Raw genomic sequence first — 18,095 nt, forward strand, 5'->3', positions numbered from 1 at the left:
GTAGGGTGGGATGTAATAACCAGGAGTACACTGACAGAACAGGAGAAATTAATGGCAGCAAAATCTGTTTCAGTAATATACTTCCCACAATAGCTTCATCATTTCTATCACCCAACTTCCCCAAAATCCCCTCTCAGGACTTCAACCAAAATATTCCTTATTGTTTCCAGTTTTGGTCTGACCAAAATGCTATTCTCACCAACACAGATCATGCAGGATCAAATGATATGGCTCATAATTTAATCATATCAATAAACCTCTCTTCAGGAGTATGTGCTTTACAGGCATAGTTAAAATCTGCCTGATCCACATGGAAGTAATTTCATATAAACTACATGGGTAGTTGGCCAGCACAAATAGATGGGTTCTTGACATGCCACCATTTTAACAATTCAGAGTGCACTTGAGAATTCTTAACATTAGAGGCATGCTATTAATACTTAAAATACCGTGTGTAGTTCTGGTTGCTGCCCAGAAGAAGAATTTGGTAGAATTATATCAGATGAAGAGACAACTTATATCAACTGAGCACATTCCTCAGGAAGCAAGTCAACCAGGTGTGAGATGAAGGCTCATACAGCATACGCTCAAAATTATAACATGGTTTAACATTTCAATCAATTTAATTAATTTTTTTACATGATAGCACTGGTCTCCTAATGATTTCAATAGCTCTGTTTCCAAGCTTGCAGTGAAAAATACACTGTAGAGACTCTAGTGACTTCAGGCACGCCAATGGTTTCACCAATACGTTTTAGACAGTGATTGATATAAGCACTATGCAAATGTTTTTAAAATTATGCTAATCCTAAATGTTAGACATCTCATCCAAGCAAGCTACCTACTTTTGAACATGCTTGTAATTGGTTTCCCATAACCTCTAACCTTGATAGTAGCCTATCTTCATCTATCAAAGCCTGTTAGAAAGAAAAGCAACACATTCTTAAATTAACAACATGTGAGAGATAGCACAAACACACACAGAGAGAGAAGAATTTCATAAGCGAATTCTTTATCTGAAGCAGCATATGCAACATATTATTGGACTGTTAACTCCACCAGTTTCAGATTAATTAGCAACAATTAACAATACTACAGATTAGAGTATCTAAGATCAAAACTTTTGAAGTTAAAGGAAACTCTCTCAACTGAAGTGACACCTTTATTTTTAGAACCGGATCTTTTGATGTTAAACTCAACTACACCAACACTAGTACCACAAAATAAGGTGAACCAAGACAGTAGTTAGAAACGGCAGGAAAAATTCAAGCTCCTAACAGATGAAGCCGGAATAGGAAATTCATCAGCTACAGTTACAAGAATCAAATGCCTGAGATCATACAGACTTGATTAGAAATGGCTGCATCTTTCATGATCCATGGGGAGAACTGGATAAAATCTCAAATTCCCAATGACTACTAAAGATCTTATTGTGGAATCTGAGAGGCTGGTCCAACAAGTTATATAACCTTGAATTTTTAAACTTTTTGTGTAATTTTGATTTATTATTAATGCAGAAAACCTGGAGACAGGAGACAGCCTTCTAGATTTGGGATAAGGGTAAAATTTGAAATCATTTGTGTCTTGCCCTAGAAAGCCTACCATCCCAGTATCCCAGGCAATCTATGTAGAGACTTCAATGCAAAAAATAGGATCAGGACATCCCAATGCTTAGGCAGCAGAGCAGGGTCCTCTTCTAGACTACAGGATCAAGTCGTCAATAAGCCAATAAGATTTTTCATAACATTTTATATATTTATGCCATTCCAGACAATCTAATACACATCACAAACTATTCTGATCTGTGTGATTGAGTCTTCAAGGGTGGTACCTTAATTTATAAAAACATAATCATGCAATCCAACTTCTCTCCCTAGTATGAAATAATTTAAAAAGATCACCTCAGAGCCTCTTTTCATGCTTCCAAACAATGCTGACGGAGCACTTAGTTGGACACTGTTCTCAAAAACCATTGAAATAGAGTTTCTGTATCTGTTTTTTCTTTTTATATTTTATGTTGTGAAAATCTACGGCTATACAATAAAATCTTTGATTGATTGAATTAACAATACTGATGAATAAATGAACCCCGGAAAGCAGATTAAAATGAAAATACACAAAATACCTGCCAGCTGGTATCAGATGCCTCTTGGGTGATAGCAAGCAATCGCTGTAAGGTGGCCAGCTTCTGTTCCAACATTTGTTCCCTATGTAAGGCCTCCTTCATTAAGAACAAATACAACACAAATGTCAAGTGAGTTCCAACAGTATCAAAGTAACAAGCTACAGCAATCTAATATTTCATAGCATCAGCCATGTAACACTCAACTGGTTGAACAGTTTCTCTCACACGTTCAGAAAAAAATTAATCTAAGCAAGTACCTAAGGGAGATGTGACTATGTTGCCCTCTGTGCTTCAATTTTTGTGTTTAAATCTTAAACGTTTGCAGCCTGGCTCAGACATACAGATGTGGACACTCCAAGCAAGCACCCACCTTTCTGCCAACCTATGCCACACCTTCTTTTGTCAATAGTGGGAGCTGCTGCAGTGAAAAGTTTCAAATGTACATTTACAATTTTTGAGGTTCAGGGCCCCAGTGTCTATACAAGTACTGATGGTTAGTAAGAAAAGTAATTGCTGATAAATCCACCCAATATTCCTTCTCTTCAAAATACAGACTGCAATAACAAGTCCTGGATGGATACATTTACTTCCTTTTCCTTGTTGACATGATAACTTCCAAGTACCTAGTAGGGACCTTGCACCTGCAGAGACATGGATACAGTCCCCTGACACTAGAAGAAAAGCAGTGGCGGAAGTGGAGAAAAAAGGATAGTGTGGAGAAGAAGCAGCCTGAGAAGGAATGTTCTGGAAGCTGTGCCTTTGGTGGCCAAGTGGAAAAGTGTTTGTTCTTCCCCTCTAGATATGCTCAAAAGGCAAAACTCTTTTACAATTTCACCATCAATTCTTTGGCTAAAACTATGAAATGTTCCATTATAACTTCTGTACAGGTACAAAACCTTTGTATGTAACACACCAACATTATGAAGGGGAAGGCCAATCATAAAAGTATCCTGAATGCCTTCAAACACCCCAAAAGTCTAAGTGCAGTGGCGTAGTGGCAGGGGATAGAGGGGGGCTAGAGCCTTAGGTGCCACTTCCTGGAGATCATGTGGAGGGGAGGCCCACAACTACCCCCCAAACTCCCCATGGAGTTCAGGGCAGGGCCACAGTTGAGCACTGGCCAGTGGGGCCACAGTTGAGCACTGGCCCACCCCCAAACTTCACATGGAGTCTGAGAGTGGTGTGGGTCCATTTGGTGATAGCCTCATGGAGTTCGGAGGTGGGGTGAGTCTTGCTAGCTGGCATTCAACTGCACCCCATCCAGAACTCCATGTGGAGTTTGAGGGGAAGGCACAGCTGTGGGAGGCAGTGCCCCTGTCTATGTGGAACAGAGCACACGAATATAACTCTGCATTTAAAAATTCCTGAGGCATCTAAATCTGGCCATTGCTGGAGACAGAAAGTCCAGACAAATACTCAGTTTGCTGATGGAAAGGACAGTTTGCTGATGGAAAGTCTTAACAACAGCAAATTGAAATTTAAAATTTGATGAGAGGGGAAGTGTAGCATGTATCTTGCGGAATGCTTCAATTACCAACCTTCTCTTCAAGGATTTAATTACATTTATTCATTAAACAACCTCAAATAATTAGTTAACTGAGGGCTGTTTCATGTATTGCAAAGCATTCCACTTGGGTTTTCATGCAGCCAATCCCCACTCCAGGAAAAAAATTTTTTGGTATTTTGCAAATGCATTTGTCACATTTTTAGATGTAAACATGTGTTTTAGATGTAAATATGAGATCATGTTTCATATCAAAGGAAACTTTAAAAAAAATTCCAACCAAAATATTTAAAATTCTCTTTATTGACAAGCCACTAGGTGGAGTATTTTAGCCTTCTTATTTACCATGCCTGTTCATCAGCATCTTACCGTTAAGCAGTTCAGTAAATAATTACCCCAAAACAGTTTGCAAAAGTAATTCTGCACAGCTTAACACTAGAACCAGAAACTTGCAAACTGTCACTGGGCTTCTAGAAATCAAACTATAAAATGTAAACCTCCACGGTCCATGCATGAGGACACGGCCTTGCAAAGCTTATTCTTGCCAAGCTCTCAGAAAGATATGGGTCAAAGCAATGAACACATGGGACAAAGCTACATCAGCCTGCAGTGCTCTCAATTTTACTCTTTTAGGACAAACTTAAGTTTCATCTTAATTGAACGTGCAGGAAAATTCCGACAAATATGGGCTTCAGAAGACTGATAGCAAACATTCATTCTTTCCAACAGATATTCCAGTCTAACTCCCAAATTGACGATGTTTGAGATATTGATTGGGACAGAGCTACAGAATGCTGTGGCAAGGCTGAACATTCTCCACAGTCTAGGATATTCTTTCAACTCTGTCAACTATCTTCATTTGCCCGGTTTGACCTTGATTCAGTTACCATCTCTTCACCAACAATGAATTTCTGTCACTTGTATCATAGCCTTTACAGATCCAGCTCTGAGACAGGCAAACCAGTCACCTTCTAAAACTGAGGAATGAATTATTCCTTCTTGCTTGCATAACAGGACTGTTAAGATCATTTTTGCCATGCCTTTATTTAGAGAATATTTATTAATTAGAGAATTTCTATGCTGCTTCTCCAGGGACCTGTCCAAGATACACAAAAGTAAATGTTCTTAATTGATTTTATATAGTGGTAGAGGTAGTGCCCTGTGCAAGCAATGGGTAATTACTGACCCATGGGGTGACATCATATCACAACATTTACTAGGCAGACTGTTTACAGGTTAGTTTGCCATTGCCTTCCCCAGTCATCTACACTTTATCCCAGCAAGCTGAGTACTCATTTTACCAACCTAGAAAGGATGGAAGGCTCAGTCAACCTTGAACTGGCTACCCAAACGCAACTTCCATAAGGATCCAATTCGGGTCATGAGTGGTCCTAACCCATCTACTGCACCAAGCTCTTAACAGTCGATACCTAAGACCACTATATCAAATCCACCTGATATCAACGGACAAAAGAATTACTCATGCACCTTAAATACCAGAACAGTGTAGTAGTTGCCATGTTGGAGGAAGACTGGTAAGAGATGGATTTAAAACTTTCAGCCAACCATGAAGTTCACTGGGTGGCTTGGGTCAATCACTTTGTTTCAGTCTAACCCACCTCACGGGATTGTTTTAAGGATAACAATGACAAGCCAGTCCAGAAAGCTCAGAAATCAAAATTACCTGTAGATACTGTGAAAGCTGAAACAGTTCCTGAGAGTACATACTGGGAGTGTTAGCAGCAACCTGTAAAATGGGTAAACAGTAAGCCATGTTAAGTCAGATTTCAGTGAAATTTCTTCCAAGCCCTTCTACTTGGTCAATTGACAGTATTCAGACTGTAGCCACATTACCAGTACTAATTACTCAAAAGTATTTAATCAGCATTATAACTTTAAAAATGGCTTTCTAAAACAAGGTTCTCTTTATGTTTCTTAGCTTTTTTTGATAATACAAACATAAATGCAAGTGGTATATTAAAAAAAACTTTACAGCTAAGAGCACCCTTATTGTGAACCAAACTCAAAAAGTGTATTTTCTAACTGTGTATTTATACAAGCTATCAGCAGTTGGTAAACTCTTAGGCAGGGATTGCAACTTTTTTTTATCCAGCACAGTTAATAGTTTGTCCCTGCAATGCCCTCTCTTATTTCTTTACAAATAAAAATATATAGGTGTAAAATAATGTTTGTGTATTTATTCCTCTATCTATTTTTCACTGCCACCAGGAATATAATTGCAGCCCCTTTACACTTTCTCCTAAAATAGAGTGTCCAAATTTTAAAGCAGTTTCAAAGGACTATATGGTCCTGAGGAAATTACTAGTATGGGATTCCAGTGTGGGGGATTTCTTATATGTTGTAGTTTAAAGTTTAAAAAAAAGTTCTGTAGCTTAAAGATTTAAAAAATAATTTAGAATAAAACAAAGGCAGTTACATCTGCAGAGGTGACTTTCACTCTCCATTAATCCCCTCTCCCACTTCTATACATATATGAGATCCCATTAGGATTTGACTTCATTTCAAGTCTCTCAATGTTTCTACACACTCTGTCTCGGTTTACCTCAGACTGACTCCCTGTCAATCTCAACACAGACTGCTGTCTTGCTTTCAAATTTTGCACACACTCTGACTCTCTCAGAGTTCAGCACAGACTCTCCATAGTCACTCTCCAATGTCAACCAATCACCTCACTCTCTCATCCCCCATCCTTTTACAATGTACCTCTCAATTTAAACATACACACACCATTTTAAAACGTTACAGTCCCCCTTCCCCACAACATGCTACTCCTTATAATAGTAAGCTGATTGACCTCAGTTATGAGCAAGAAAGCAGCATAAGTGGGTCATCCACGTAACTGGGCCACTCCCCATGACTCCTCCGATAAGCCCAAATTAAGAAACAGACTCCCACACAGACACACACTCACACACACACAACAGACTGATGAGCATTAAACATGCTCCTGGAGGCATGGAATGTTGACAGCAGTTGGGCACCAGTTAAATACGGGCAGGGGGAGAGAAGAAGAAAGTTGAGAGCTCAAAGAATCTAAAAGAGGATGATTTTTTGGTGGAGGATATAGCAAAATGACTGCTCCTCATCCACGATAGCTTGAGAGACCAGCTTGTGATATTTTACTTTTTGGGCCTAATAGTTACAGGAAGGTTTCTGACAGAACTTGTCCAGATACATGAAGCAGCTTATGTCACCTAAACCTAGACCTTTTTGTGATTCTAGTACAAACTTTCAACAGTATTGTTCAGGCATGTTTACTTCATACAACTTGAAGGGAGTTCACAGGACAAGCAGTATTACAAACTCAACACATTTATTTATGACACTTTGAGTTATTTCTCTGTCTTCTTCCGCATATGGAAAATATGAATATCTTGGTGTAGTACTTTAACACAGTATTAGTCATTGTGCTGGAATGTTCCAGGCGCAAGATACTCAACCAGGTGCAACAGATTACATGAATATACCTGTACTGCAATAGGCAATGTTTAAATTAGCACTGGTCTCTAACATGACCTTCACTTACATCAAGAAACATAACCACCCAAAGAAAAAAAACAAAATTGTAACTTCATTCACCATATGCTGCACCACCTTTGTTTTTAGAATGCTCCGTTCGGGTTCCAGGCCTACCTAACAGAACTAGGTAGGAACTAGGACCCAAAAGGAGAATTCTAATACAAAGATGTTTTTGCACCAGATTCCAGTTCTTGGGGTAGGGTGGGAGCCACAGTGGCAGCACGCTGGGGTAAATGCCCTAAAGAGGGCAAATCTGCCAGCGCAGCAGCATATCACTCCCTGAAGCAAATTAGCTCTGCCCCCTTGAATGGGGCCCTAATTTTTACATTTTCAGTAAACATGCCTCTGAATTACTGTCTGCCTATTTCTATGTTGCATTCTTGTCTGTTCTCCAAGCAGTAGTCATTTTCACTAAGTTGCTTTAGTGTTATAATGTTATGGGGCTAGGAGGTTATTTACTGCTTTCTTGTGGAAGGTTTTGAAACAAACTTTTAACAGGACTGGAGACTGGTAAGTGGATTGCTTCTTCCATTCTGATCATATAAGATCAAACCTTTGTTAGAGCTCAGTATCAAGCAAAATGATTGTGGCAAACAAAGAAGTGCATATTCATCTTAAGAATTATTGAAAAGTAATGTATTGTCCCACAAGAACTTTGTCACAAAATAAACATCCATGTGTCTGAAAAAAACACTTGGAAGGAAGCAAGAACAGCATAAAACAAAATCCTATTTTCTAAAAGCAGAGTATTACCAAAGGTAAAGATGACTCCCAAAATGATTTTTTTAAAAAAAAAAAAATCCTCCACTGAGACTTCTAAGCTACAAGAAGAGTGTTGGGTATTTCATTTCAAGGCTGGAAATGGATTGGATTCAATGCTTGTTTTCTATTGATCAAAAAAGAACATTCACCAGTGGAAAAGTGGTTTTTGACAATTCTTCCCTTCCATAGCAGACCTTTACATTGTGCCCAGCATTATTCCTGTGGTCCCCTAAACCCAAAGGCAGAATTTTGGAAGATGCAGGATGGGTGGATAGGAATCTTCCATTCAGTGATTGTCTTCTGCTCAAAGTATTTTGGGTGCAACCCAATAATTGGTAATCATTTCCAGTAAAGCTGCAGAGTAGTGACACAACAGTTGGACTCACATTGTCTTCCATTGAACCTACCAAGTTTCAGTCTATATTCATGCTTGCCAGGACACCCTTCCTTTCATCCCTGCGCAGTTCCTTGCAGCCTTTAGATGCCTGATCTAATGCTTATGTTATATTTGGTGAAATGGCAGCAAATTTTTAAAAATACTGTGAAATTGGGCACTCTTATAAAACTTAGCATTAGAATTGGGATCCAAACAAATTTAATTTAAATCAGTTTTTTATTTGCGTATGAGTGTTATGTGAGAAAGCTGAGTTCTTCTATTTGCAATATGTGACAGATTGGATTTCATTTCATCAATGATGTTTTCAAATGCTTCCTCTGTTTCCATTAGTCAAACTGATCTTCCTACTATGGCAGCCTTGATTGATAATAAAATTGTAAACTGCCCCCAAGCAGCCAGATTTTATAGCCTACATCAGCAGAATGCAAACTCAAGAACTCTGGGATCACACAACATTCCAACAGCTGAATTCTGTGACTTTTTAAAGTTATGCAAATTAAGAATCTGGGCATATATTTGTTCACTGTGATTGACTGGCTTCTAACAGCTGTGAAGATGAGCGAGAAATTACGCAAAACAGACCCTTGTTCTTAACAGTAACAAAGTCAGCTATCTTATTTCCCAGCTTCTGACATTCACTGTTGATGGCTCACATACACTATAATTTATCTCACAGTTAACGGACCTAGACATTTAAGACACACACACCAGTTGATAATTATGAGACCGATTATGCGACCAATTACATAATCGTTAAGAAGATCTGTGTTCATACAAATGATGGAATATACAACCCTTGTCACAGATTAGTGGCAGCATTCTTTTATACTTCACACCTTCAAATAAGATGGAATTTAAGAGTGGCCTATGGGGAAACCTATGAGAATGTTATCACTGTTAAAGTGTTTGCTCTTAATGCTACTTACTCATCTCTGAAAATAGAAACAAATGCCTTAATGCTTACCTTATCAACAGGACTGGGTAATGGAGCATGGATGACACTGTTTAAAAAAAAGTAACTTGACTTTAAAATTCTCCTTTCGCCTATGTACCAATAGAATTGCAAAAAGTTACAATTTCTACAAAGTAGGGGGGTTACAATAATGGACATGTTTCAGATAAAGTCAAATAAAAGGCTTGAGCAAAAAAATATTTTTCTATATCACAATGAGATGAAATGGCCATACAATCAATCAGTATTTAAAAGATTCCTCAAAAAACAATTAATTTTCATCACTGATGTCAGTTTTCCAGACAAATTTAAAAACTCTAAATATGGAATGATCTGATTCAGCACATTTTTTGCTTGGATTACTACATATTCTTGTTGCTTTAGTCTTGCCCTCACCCTGCCTGAATTGAAAAATCAATAAAACATACATGAACTCTCTTGCACAATTCCCAGAAATAATCACCTGAATAATAATCGCAAGTCTGCAACTGCCAAGCTTGAACTGGCAATATTACACTAACAATGGTCTTAATTCACTGTTATTAATTTTATGAAACTGTAAATCTTTAGAAAAGAAAAAAAACCTCCACAGAAAATTTAAGCACTGGAAAAATTCCCACCCCACATCACTGTTTTCATGTTCTGTAACAATATCTGTTCATGAAGAGAAAACATCCATGACCTTTCCTTACTATAGCTGCAGTATGAAATAAATTTTGCTACCATATCTGATCATATAACCCTTTCCCATGTGAATCCCACTGGTCATTGGAAAACCAGACAAAGCTACACTTACTCTGATCGTAGCCTAGCTTCCATACCATCTGGAAGAAATAGTTTGATTGTGGAAACGATGCATCCATGGGTGACTGGAAACAATATTAACAATGTAAGTGTTAAGTAATTATTCAATAAGAATCTGTGAAAAATGAAAACAGCTTGAAGGGTTTAATATTACTCTAGTAATCCAGTCATCAACAAGGCTGTAAATAGTGGCTTGGATCTCTGAGGGAAACAAGGATTTCCACTCATGAAGTATAATTTCTCTGCCTCCTCCTCAGGACAGCCCAAAACACTCCCTGCATTTTTGGGTGCTGGGGCAGGAAAGGTTAGGGGAGAGAGAAGGGAAATCACACTCTGAAAGTGCAGATTTTTTTCGCCCTCAGAAACGCTAGTTGGGATCCAAACCAATTATTACTTTTCATCAAATCTGGGGGAAAAATAAACCTTTTGCAATGAGTGAGTAGATAGTACAAAGTGTTAGCTTTCTAGGTTTAACTGAAAGAGATCTTACAAGGACTGCTTTGTAAGACATCCTTTCAAATAATCTGGGATCCAAAATGCCCCATGCACTGTTCTGTGAAAGCAGGACCTAGCAGTTCCCCTTTTCTAGCAGAAACAACCTGAGAAGTAAATCAATAAAGGGTGGAGGGGAACACATGCCCATGAAAGCATGCACAGAAACACTTCATGCACAAACAGGTGCTACTGAGGATCTTTCACAAAGATGGTTAACAAGAGATGAACAGTTTAGTATCACATAAGGACTGCTCTTAATCCCATATGGATTATTGTAATGCACTCTACGTGAGGCTGCCTCTGAAGTGTACTTGGAAGCTGCAGTTGGTATAAAACACATAATATTGAGGCTGAGCTTCTGTTTCCCTTCCTGGTACAAGTATTTAAGTGTGGGCATGCCAAAAAGTATGAACCTTTTTGGCAGAAGCCAAAGGGCTCTTGGCCATTTACTTTTAAGCCCAGAGCACACAATCTGTGGCCTTAAGTTACCTGGCCCAGTGGTTCCAGGACCAACTGATGATTACGTTATTGTGCTCTGTTTGTCCTATTTGCTTATTTCAACTCGCTTTTGTAATCTACTTTGGGTCTCCACTGGGGAGTAAAAATGAGTTAATAATATAAAAGAAAAAGTGTTGAATAGTATCAACACTTTTTTGTCAATGTGCTGACAGAGATGGGGGTTCAGCCATGATTCTCGCTGGGTAACTCATCAGTCTAACCTACTTCATAGGGGCTGTTGTAAGGGTCAGATAAAGAAAAGGGAGAACATGAGCTTCTTCGTGGAAGCCAAGAAAGTTGCCTGGGACAAGCACCATTTTCTAATTTTCACGGCTGCTGTAAGGCTCAATTACTACTGTAATCCTCTTTGGAAAAGGGAATGGAATATACAGTGCAAGGAGTAGTAAATGAAATATTGTGAAGCTGATCTATTGCATTCACTCTTTCTTGCACACAATGTTTCCTTCAAAGTAAACAAACAAGAAAAGCGATTTAGAGACAAGTATTCTATCTCTGCATGAATGGCTTTTAATGAACATGCTCATTAAACCATTTTACCACCAGTACCCATCATGTTTAGATAGTTGAACACTTTTTAAAAAGGGGGGGGGGACTAAGTTCCTAGTGTACTGCTTTCTTTAATATTAGATTAAACGCAAGAATTATGTAAATACTTGTATATTTTACTGTGTTTTTTATTTTTCTCACATGGAAGGATTTAGCAATGCTTTGGCACCACTGTGAATGTAAAAAAATAACTGAAAAAGTAGTCATATGAGCATGCAGAAAAACATAAGGCACATTTAGCAATAGCAAAGCCAACTCAGTACAATAACGACAACTAACTTGTCATCATCAGCATAGCAGCCTACTACAGTTATGCTATAAGAATACAGGATGGAAAATGAAAAAAAAAATAACAGATGGTTTTTGAACAAAACTTGACTGACAGCATCCATTTTTATTTTATTTATTTATTTATTATTTGAACTTTTATACCGCCCAATCCCCTAAGGGCTCTGGGCTGTGTACAACATAAAACATAATTATAAATAAATTACTAAAAACCTTTAAAACAGCGATAACAGTAAAAGAGGCGTCCGCCACCCCACTTTTTAAAAATATTTCTCCCCGGGAGAGAGGGAAGGCAGAGTCCCGTTGGATGATAGGCCATGATGAGAAGCCAGCTGGGGGTGGGGGGCACACAGCGGCTGGTCCCTCCAAAGGCCCGGCGGAACAACTCCGTTTTACAGGCCCTGCGGAACTCATTAAGGTCCCGCAGGGCCCGAACAGCCGGAGGAAGGGTGTTCCACCAGGCCGGGGCCAGAGCCGAAAAGGCCTCCATCTTGCATTCTAACTCATAACAAAGCATTTAAACTTTAGCATATCGGAAGCATCCTTATGTGGCTGGTTCTGCCTCCAGCAGAGTAGTACTAGTGTGCTATTACCTAGAAAAAACAGACATATTCCCAGATGGTAAAGCAATATGCACTGTTTAAAGACAGAAAGGTGTTTCTACCAGATTCCATTAATAAATATTTTAAAGCAGATAACAATGTCAAATTCAAACTACATGTTTGTATTTCTTGGAGCTCTACTTTAAGAATCTATTAATAGTGGGAAAAACTGATCCGTACCCCTACCTTTCCGCGTGTTCTCAGTCACATCTACGCCAAACTGGATGATATCACCGGACAGAATCTCACATGGTGGGCTTTCCTCAGATCCTCTGCTCAATCTCTGACTATTTATAAAGGTACCATTACTACTCTTAGTGTCTTGAAGATAAAACTGTAAGAGACAAATACAACACTGTCAGTTATATGCAAGGCGGGGAAATTACAATGAAGGTTGGAAGTTAAATTCTAACCTAGTACATAAAAATGGCACCCAGTCCACAAAATGTGCAAGAGAAACCCCTTTTTTCTTGAGTATACAATCTATTACTCAAGTAGATTGATTCTATTGTGGGTTTTAAATACAGCACCATGAATTGATACAATTCTCCTTCAAGGAGCTTACAGTTCAAATACTGACAGAATGTCGTAGTAATTTTCCATCCCTACCCCCAATCCCTGAATTAACCAGTGGGAGGAAATACAAGGAGGGAAAAGAGAAAAGAAGGGAAGAGAGCAAAGGATAAAGCAATGCAAGAACAAACAGAAATAAACGTAAATAATCCCTGTTTATTGTGACATGTACTTCAGGGAGTAAAGCCAAAGGGTTTATGAAAGAAATGGAGAAAGAGGAAGGTGATGGGGCTTCCTGGTATAGAGGAATCAAGGATGTGATGGGGCTTCCTGGTATAGAGGAATCAAGGAAAACAGGCAATTTAATTGGAGAGGAAAGGAAACTCTGGGATAGCTGAGCTATTTTTTGTCTTACTTGGGAAATCTACAGCTACAGGTAGAGGTACCTATAATTTTTGACCCAAGCAAACCAAATAATGGCTTGGGAGGGAGGCAGATTAGGATTATAGGGAGAAGCAAACCTGCCCTTCCTCACGCCTCTTTCCTGCCTTTAACAAAAAAGACTGAAAGCTCCGTTCCCAAAAGGTCCAGAATCAGGCCTTGTTTGGTCCTGGAGTCCCAAAGATAACGACAAGAGGCCTGAGAGTTAAAATTACCAATGCGTAACATTTATCATGTCTACTTGTACATTAAAAGGTTGAGGCAAATACAGAAAAGCAAAGATCACAAAGATAAAGGGGTGATTTCAGTAAGGCTGACAGAAAGCCTTTAGCTGGCCAATTCCAAGGCAAACCTAGTTCCTTCATTCTTTCCAAAACAGTGAATCACAAGAGATGGTGAGCGGATTATATAAGGCTGTAATGAACAGAAGCTTTCTCAACGTTTTCCCTCTGACAGAACCTAAGAAAATGTTTTGAGACCAAAGGCCGTTTTATATTGTACTGTGAATTTCCATAAAAGTACGGAACACTCCTCTGCTGAGTGGTGGGGACTAGCCTACGGCAAGAGGAAAGGAACAAGCACAACACCGACACTGTGCTGGGAAGAATCAGGCCACAACTTTAGTCCTCGGGTCTTGGCATAGCACAAGCTGAAGACAACAAATGCAGTTGACAGCCCAACTGCTGTCACCTCCTTCTTTAACCTGCTTGTTGTGGTAACTGAGGGAAGAAGGCTGGAAGCAGTGGAAACTGCTATTTCTACCCATCACTAATCCTCTTGGGGGCACGATCAATGCAACAGCCCTGTTGGGCCAACTTCTGACTTCTCTCGTTCACTGAGAATATCAACCACATTTGTTTCAGTCCCTTACATGTGGACTCACACCCGAAATATTTATTACAAGTCTCTTCCTGATCCAATTCCTTCTCCCTTCACCCCTTATTCAGGTCAGAAAAGTCTATAAAATTACTATCAACTTCCTAGGCATCTGAAGATATGAGGTTTGACTCATGAAAACTTATGTCAGAGTAAACTTTTTTAGTTTTAAAGCTGCTTTCTTGGTTTCCATTGTACTTTCCTGTACAATACAACTACCCCTTCGGAAGTTTCTCCCAGTTCATATTAAATTAGATCCAGCAGTCTCAGCAACTAATTCCTACAGTTATTATTATACAGCTATATATTTCATCTAATATGGTTTTAAGACAATCAGGTGCTCTACACTGTACCACTTAAACTGCTATGCAGTTACTCTTGTCTAAGCTTATTCACATGAATGGGCTCAGACTGTGGTAATTCTAACAATAGGAGTGAACTGAGTTTCACTCTAATATACTAATATTTCAAGTTTCCATTCAATTAAATCCACATATTTTGGGCTCCTTGCCTTTTTAAGTCTTCTAACCAATCCTCAGTCTGCTGCAAACTGTAAGCCAAGTATTCTGAATTTAACTTGTCTATGTTTAGCATTGCAGTTGAACATTCCCACAGCATATGAGCCAAGGCTGGATTTCACAACAAGAATAAACTGCAACAGAGACAACAACATTTAAGTGAACCTCTGTAGTCCTATATGAAGAACCATCCAACCAGCTTCCTATCTTTCAACATCCATGTGCCTCTCTTCACACATACAGCTGCATAGTTAACCTCCTTTACAACCTTCAGCACTTACAATTAATCTCCAATAGCTGAGAGCCAGCATGGTGAAGTGGTTAACAGTGGTGGACTCTAATCTAAAGAGTCGGATTTGTTTCTACCCTCCTCCACACGAAGCCTACTGGGTGACCTTGGGCTAGTCACAGTTCTCTCAGAACTCTCTCAGCCCCACCTGCTACACAAGGTGCCTGTTGTTGGGAGAGCAAAGGGAAGGTGATTGTAAGCAGCTTTGAGACATCTTACAGTAGAAAAAAGCAGGGTATAAAAATCAACTCTTCTCCTACAATCCAACAACTCCTGATAGCAAAGCATTCTTTCATATAAATTCACCAGTGTTAAAATGGCTAAAATGACTACAAATGGCTATTTGTACTCTATGAAAATCATTTTTTCAAAAATGTATATTAGCTACTCATTGTCTATCTATTTGGAAGTTTTATGAGCAGACTTGTGCTATGCAAAGCATTAATTAATCGATCGATCGATTGGCCATCAAACGCTAAATTTGTCAAATGACAGCTTTCTAAAAGTTATGTACTTTCAATATACATTTTACCTACAAACAAGAGAGATTTTTTTCCCCTAAACAACTGGATGAGCTCTCTAGGGTTCACAACAGAAGACTACATGCACTCCATTTTCTTCTTTAAAAGCCATAACAGGACATGTTGGTCTCATGGCTGTCCCTGAATGCCAGGTCAGTAACAGTCAGCACCCCTTCTTATTGAGACTTGGCTAGATAGCAAATTCCATCTCAGCTGAGTATTCCTAGATATTTTCAGGATTTGATGTATTAACCTATCCCATGCAAAACTTCCTTTCTCCCCAATATAGCTTTAAGAAAAATAACTGGTAGTTCTAACCTTATGAGAAGCCATTGACCAGGATTGTGTATATTTCATTTTACTGACATATGTAGATACAGGCCTGAAAATATGTGGATAAAGTCTGATGAAACCATTAACTCCTAATTTATAGAGGCCAAACTCCAAAAACATACCATCATGAGCAGAATAAAGAACACAAAACAAAACATACATATGCACAATTGGTTCAAACACACAATTCAGCATTTGTTGTACAGAATTTCCAGTTCCCTTCTGTAGATATTTTATTTTTAAACTACACACTATGCAGAATCTCCCTTGAAATGAACAAAGAATGAATTCAATGTCACTTTAGATGACATTCAGATTTTATTTTACATTCTCCCACTTTCTATTCTAGTTGACAGGCAGTATGCTTTATTTTTATTAGATTTCTGGAAATTGAAGTTATAAATTGAATAATCCATTCTGAAAAGACACAGCTGAAGATAACATACCCTCACTCCAAACTAGGCATATTAATCTTGCCCAATAGAATCCTTTGGTAGTTCTAGGTGAAGGAAGAAACTTAATTTTAAGAATGTAGACATACCCAAAACACTAAAGCTTAATATTTCAGTTACAGCAAAAACAGGCTGAGAGACTGTAAAACATTCCTACTCTACCCTTGGGAAAATAAGCAACTCTTGATTCCCAAAGACAGGAAGGTCTTGTGATCACTGGAAAGGGTCCATTGAATACTTACTGTGAAGGGCCTTTCTACTGGACGGCTAGGGGGGTATCTTGATTGGGTGTCTTCTTCATTACTTGCAAGGAGGCAGGAACCACTTAATAGAGTTGAAACTCCCCTTCCTGTGACGTGCTCCGGGGTTATTCCCCTCAGTATTCGACTGACAAAGTAGTGCTCACAAACAAACTGGACACAGGAAGGATAACACACGCTAACAGTAAACTAACTGCTCCCCGTGAACTAACTGAACTAAGAAACTGGCTAAAGAACTAACATTGGGATTTGATGACAACCAGAGGGTTAAGATACTTCCCTAGCCGTCCAGTAGAAAGGCCCTTCACAGTAAGTATTCAATGGACCCTTCTACTGGCGGCGGGGGGTATCTTGATTGGGGCCTCCCAGAGCGGTCCCCACAAAAATGGGTGGGTTGTATCAGTCCCCAATGATATTTTCCAGGACTCTCTTTCCAAACGCTGCCTCAGAGGCGGCGAGGGAGTTTAGTCTGTAGTGTCTTACAAACGAAGAGGCCGATGCCCACGTCGCAGCCTTGCATATGTCCTCCACTGAGGCGCAGTTCCTAAAGGCCGCGTTGGTCGCTGCACTTCTGATGGAGTGAGCCGTCACTCCCGTGGGTATCGGCAAAGCTTGAGCCTTGTAGGCCTCTAATATGGTAGCCTTGAGAGTCGTACTAATGGCTGCTTTTGACATGGGCATCCCCACATTGGGTGGGGAGACGTTAATAAAGATCGACACCGATCTTCTTATGGATTCCGATCTTATTAAGAACGCCTTGAGCGCCCTGCGCACATCAAGGTTGTGCCAGAGTCTCTCTTTGGGGTGTGCAGGGTTAGGCATGAAGTTAGGTATCACTATTTCTTGCTTCATGTGGAACGCGGAGTGGATCTTGGGGCTGAAGGTGGGGTCCAGCCGCAGGGTCACTCTATCCGGATGGAAGGTGCAGAATTTTCTGTCTGCCGAGAGGGCCTGTAGTTCCGAAACTCGCCTTGCCGATGTTAAGGCAACTAAGAACAGGGTTTTCATGCGAACCCACCTTAACGGGATTGATTGAATAGGTTCAAACGGTGGTAAGGTGAGAGCCGTCAGGACCGCGTGGAGTCGCCACGACGGGAATCTGTGGACTCTCGGTGGCTGGGACAGTCTGACCCCTCGGAGAAACCCTACTATGTCGGGATGTCTGGAGAGTGGCCTGCCCTTGATGGCGGGGCAAACAGTGATCAATGCCGAGAGCTGTCTTTTAAGTGTAGAAACTCATAGGCCCATCTCGAACCCTCTCTGTAGGAAGTCTAGGATGTCTCTGACTCTTGGCTTTTCTGGGTTGATGTGCTTGGTTTGGGCCCAGCGCACGAAAGTCCTCCATGACGCATTGTAAA

General features: G+C 39.7%; 1 protein-coding gene across 1 annotated transcript in view; it reads right to left on the bottom strand.

Moving 5' to 3' along the window:
• LOC125429523 (sarcolemma associated protein) overlaps positions 1-18,095 on the bottom strand; it is a 121,281-nt gene that overhangs the window by 47,892 nt on the left and 55,294 nt on the right. The window contains exons 3-8 of the mRNA XM_048490711.1: positions 12,721-12,868; positions 10,077-10,149; positions 9,293-9,329; positions 5,314-5,376; positions 2,126-2,221; positions 846-917 (exon numbers count right to left, since the gene is read on the bottom strand). Coding sequence (XP_048346668.1) covers positions 846-917; positions 2,126-2,221; positions 5,314-5,376; positions 9,293-9,329; positions 10,077-10,149; positions 12,721-12,868 — 489 coding nt within the window. The remainder of the gene's footprint in view (positions 1-845; positions 918-2,125; positions 2,222-5,313; positions 5,377-9,292; positions 9,330-10,076; positions 10,150-12,720; positions 12,869-18,095) is intronic.

The sequence above is a fragment of the Sphaerodactylus townsendi genome, linkage group LG03, assembly GCF_021028975.2.
Source record: "Sphaerodactylus townsendi isolate TG3544 linkage group LG03, MPM_Stown_v2.3, whole genome shotgun sequence".
In the NCBI taxonomy this organism is placed as follows: domain Eukaryota; kingdom Metazoa; phylum Chordata; class Lepidosauria; order Squamata; family Sphaerodactylidae; genus Sphaerodactylus; species Sphaerodactylus townsendi.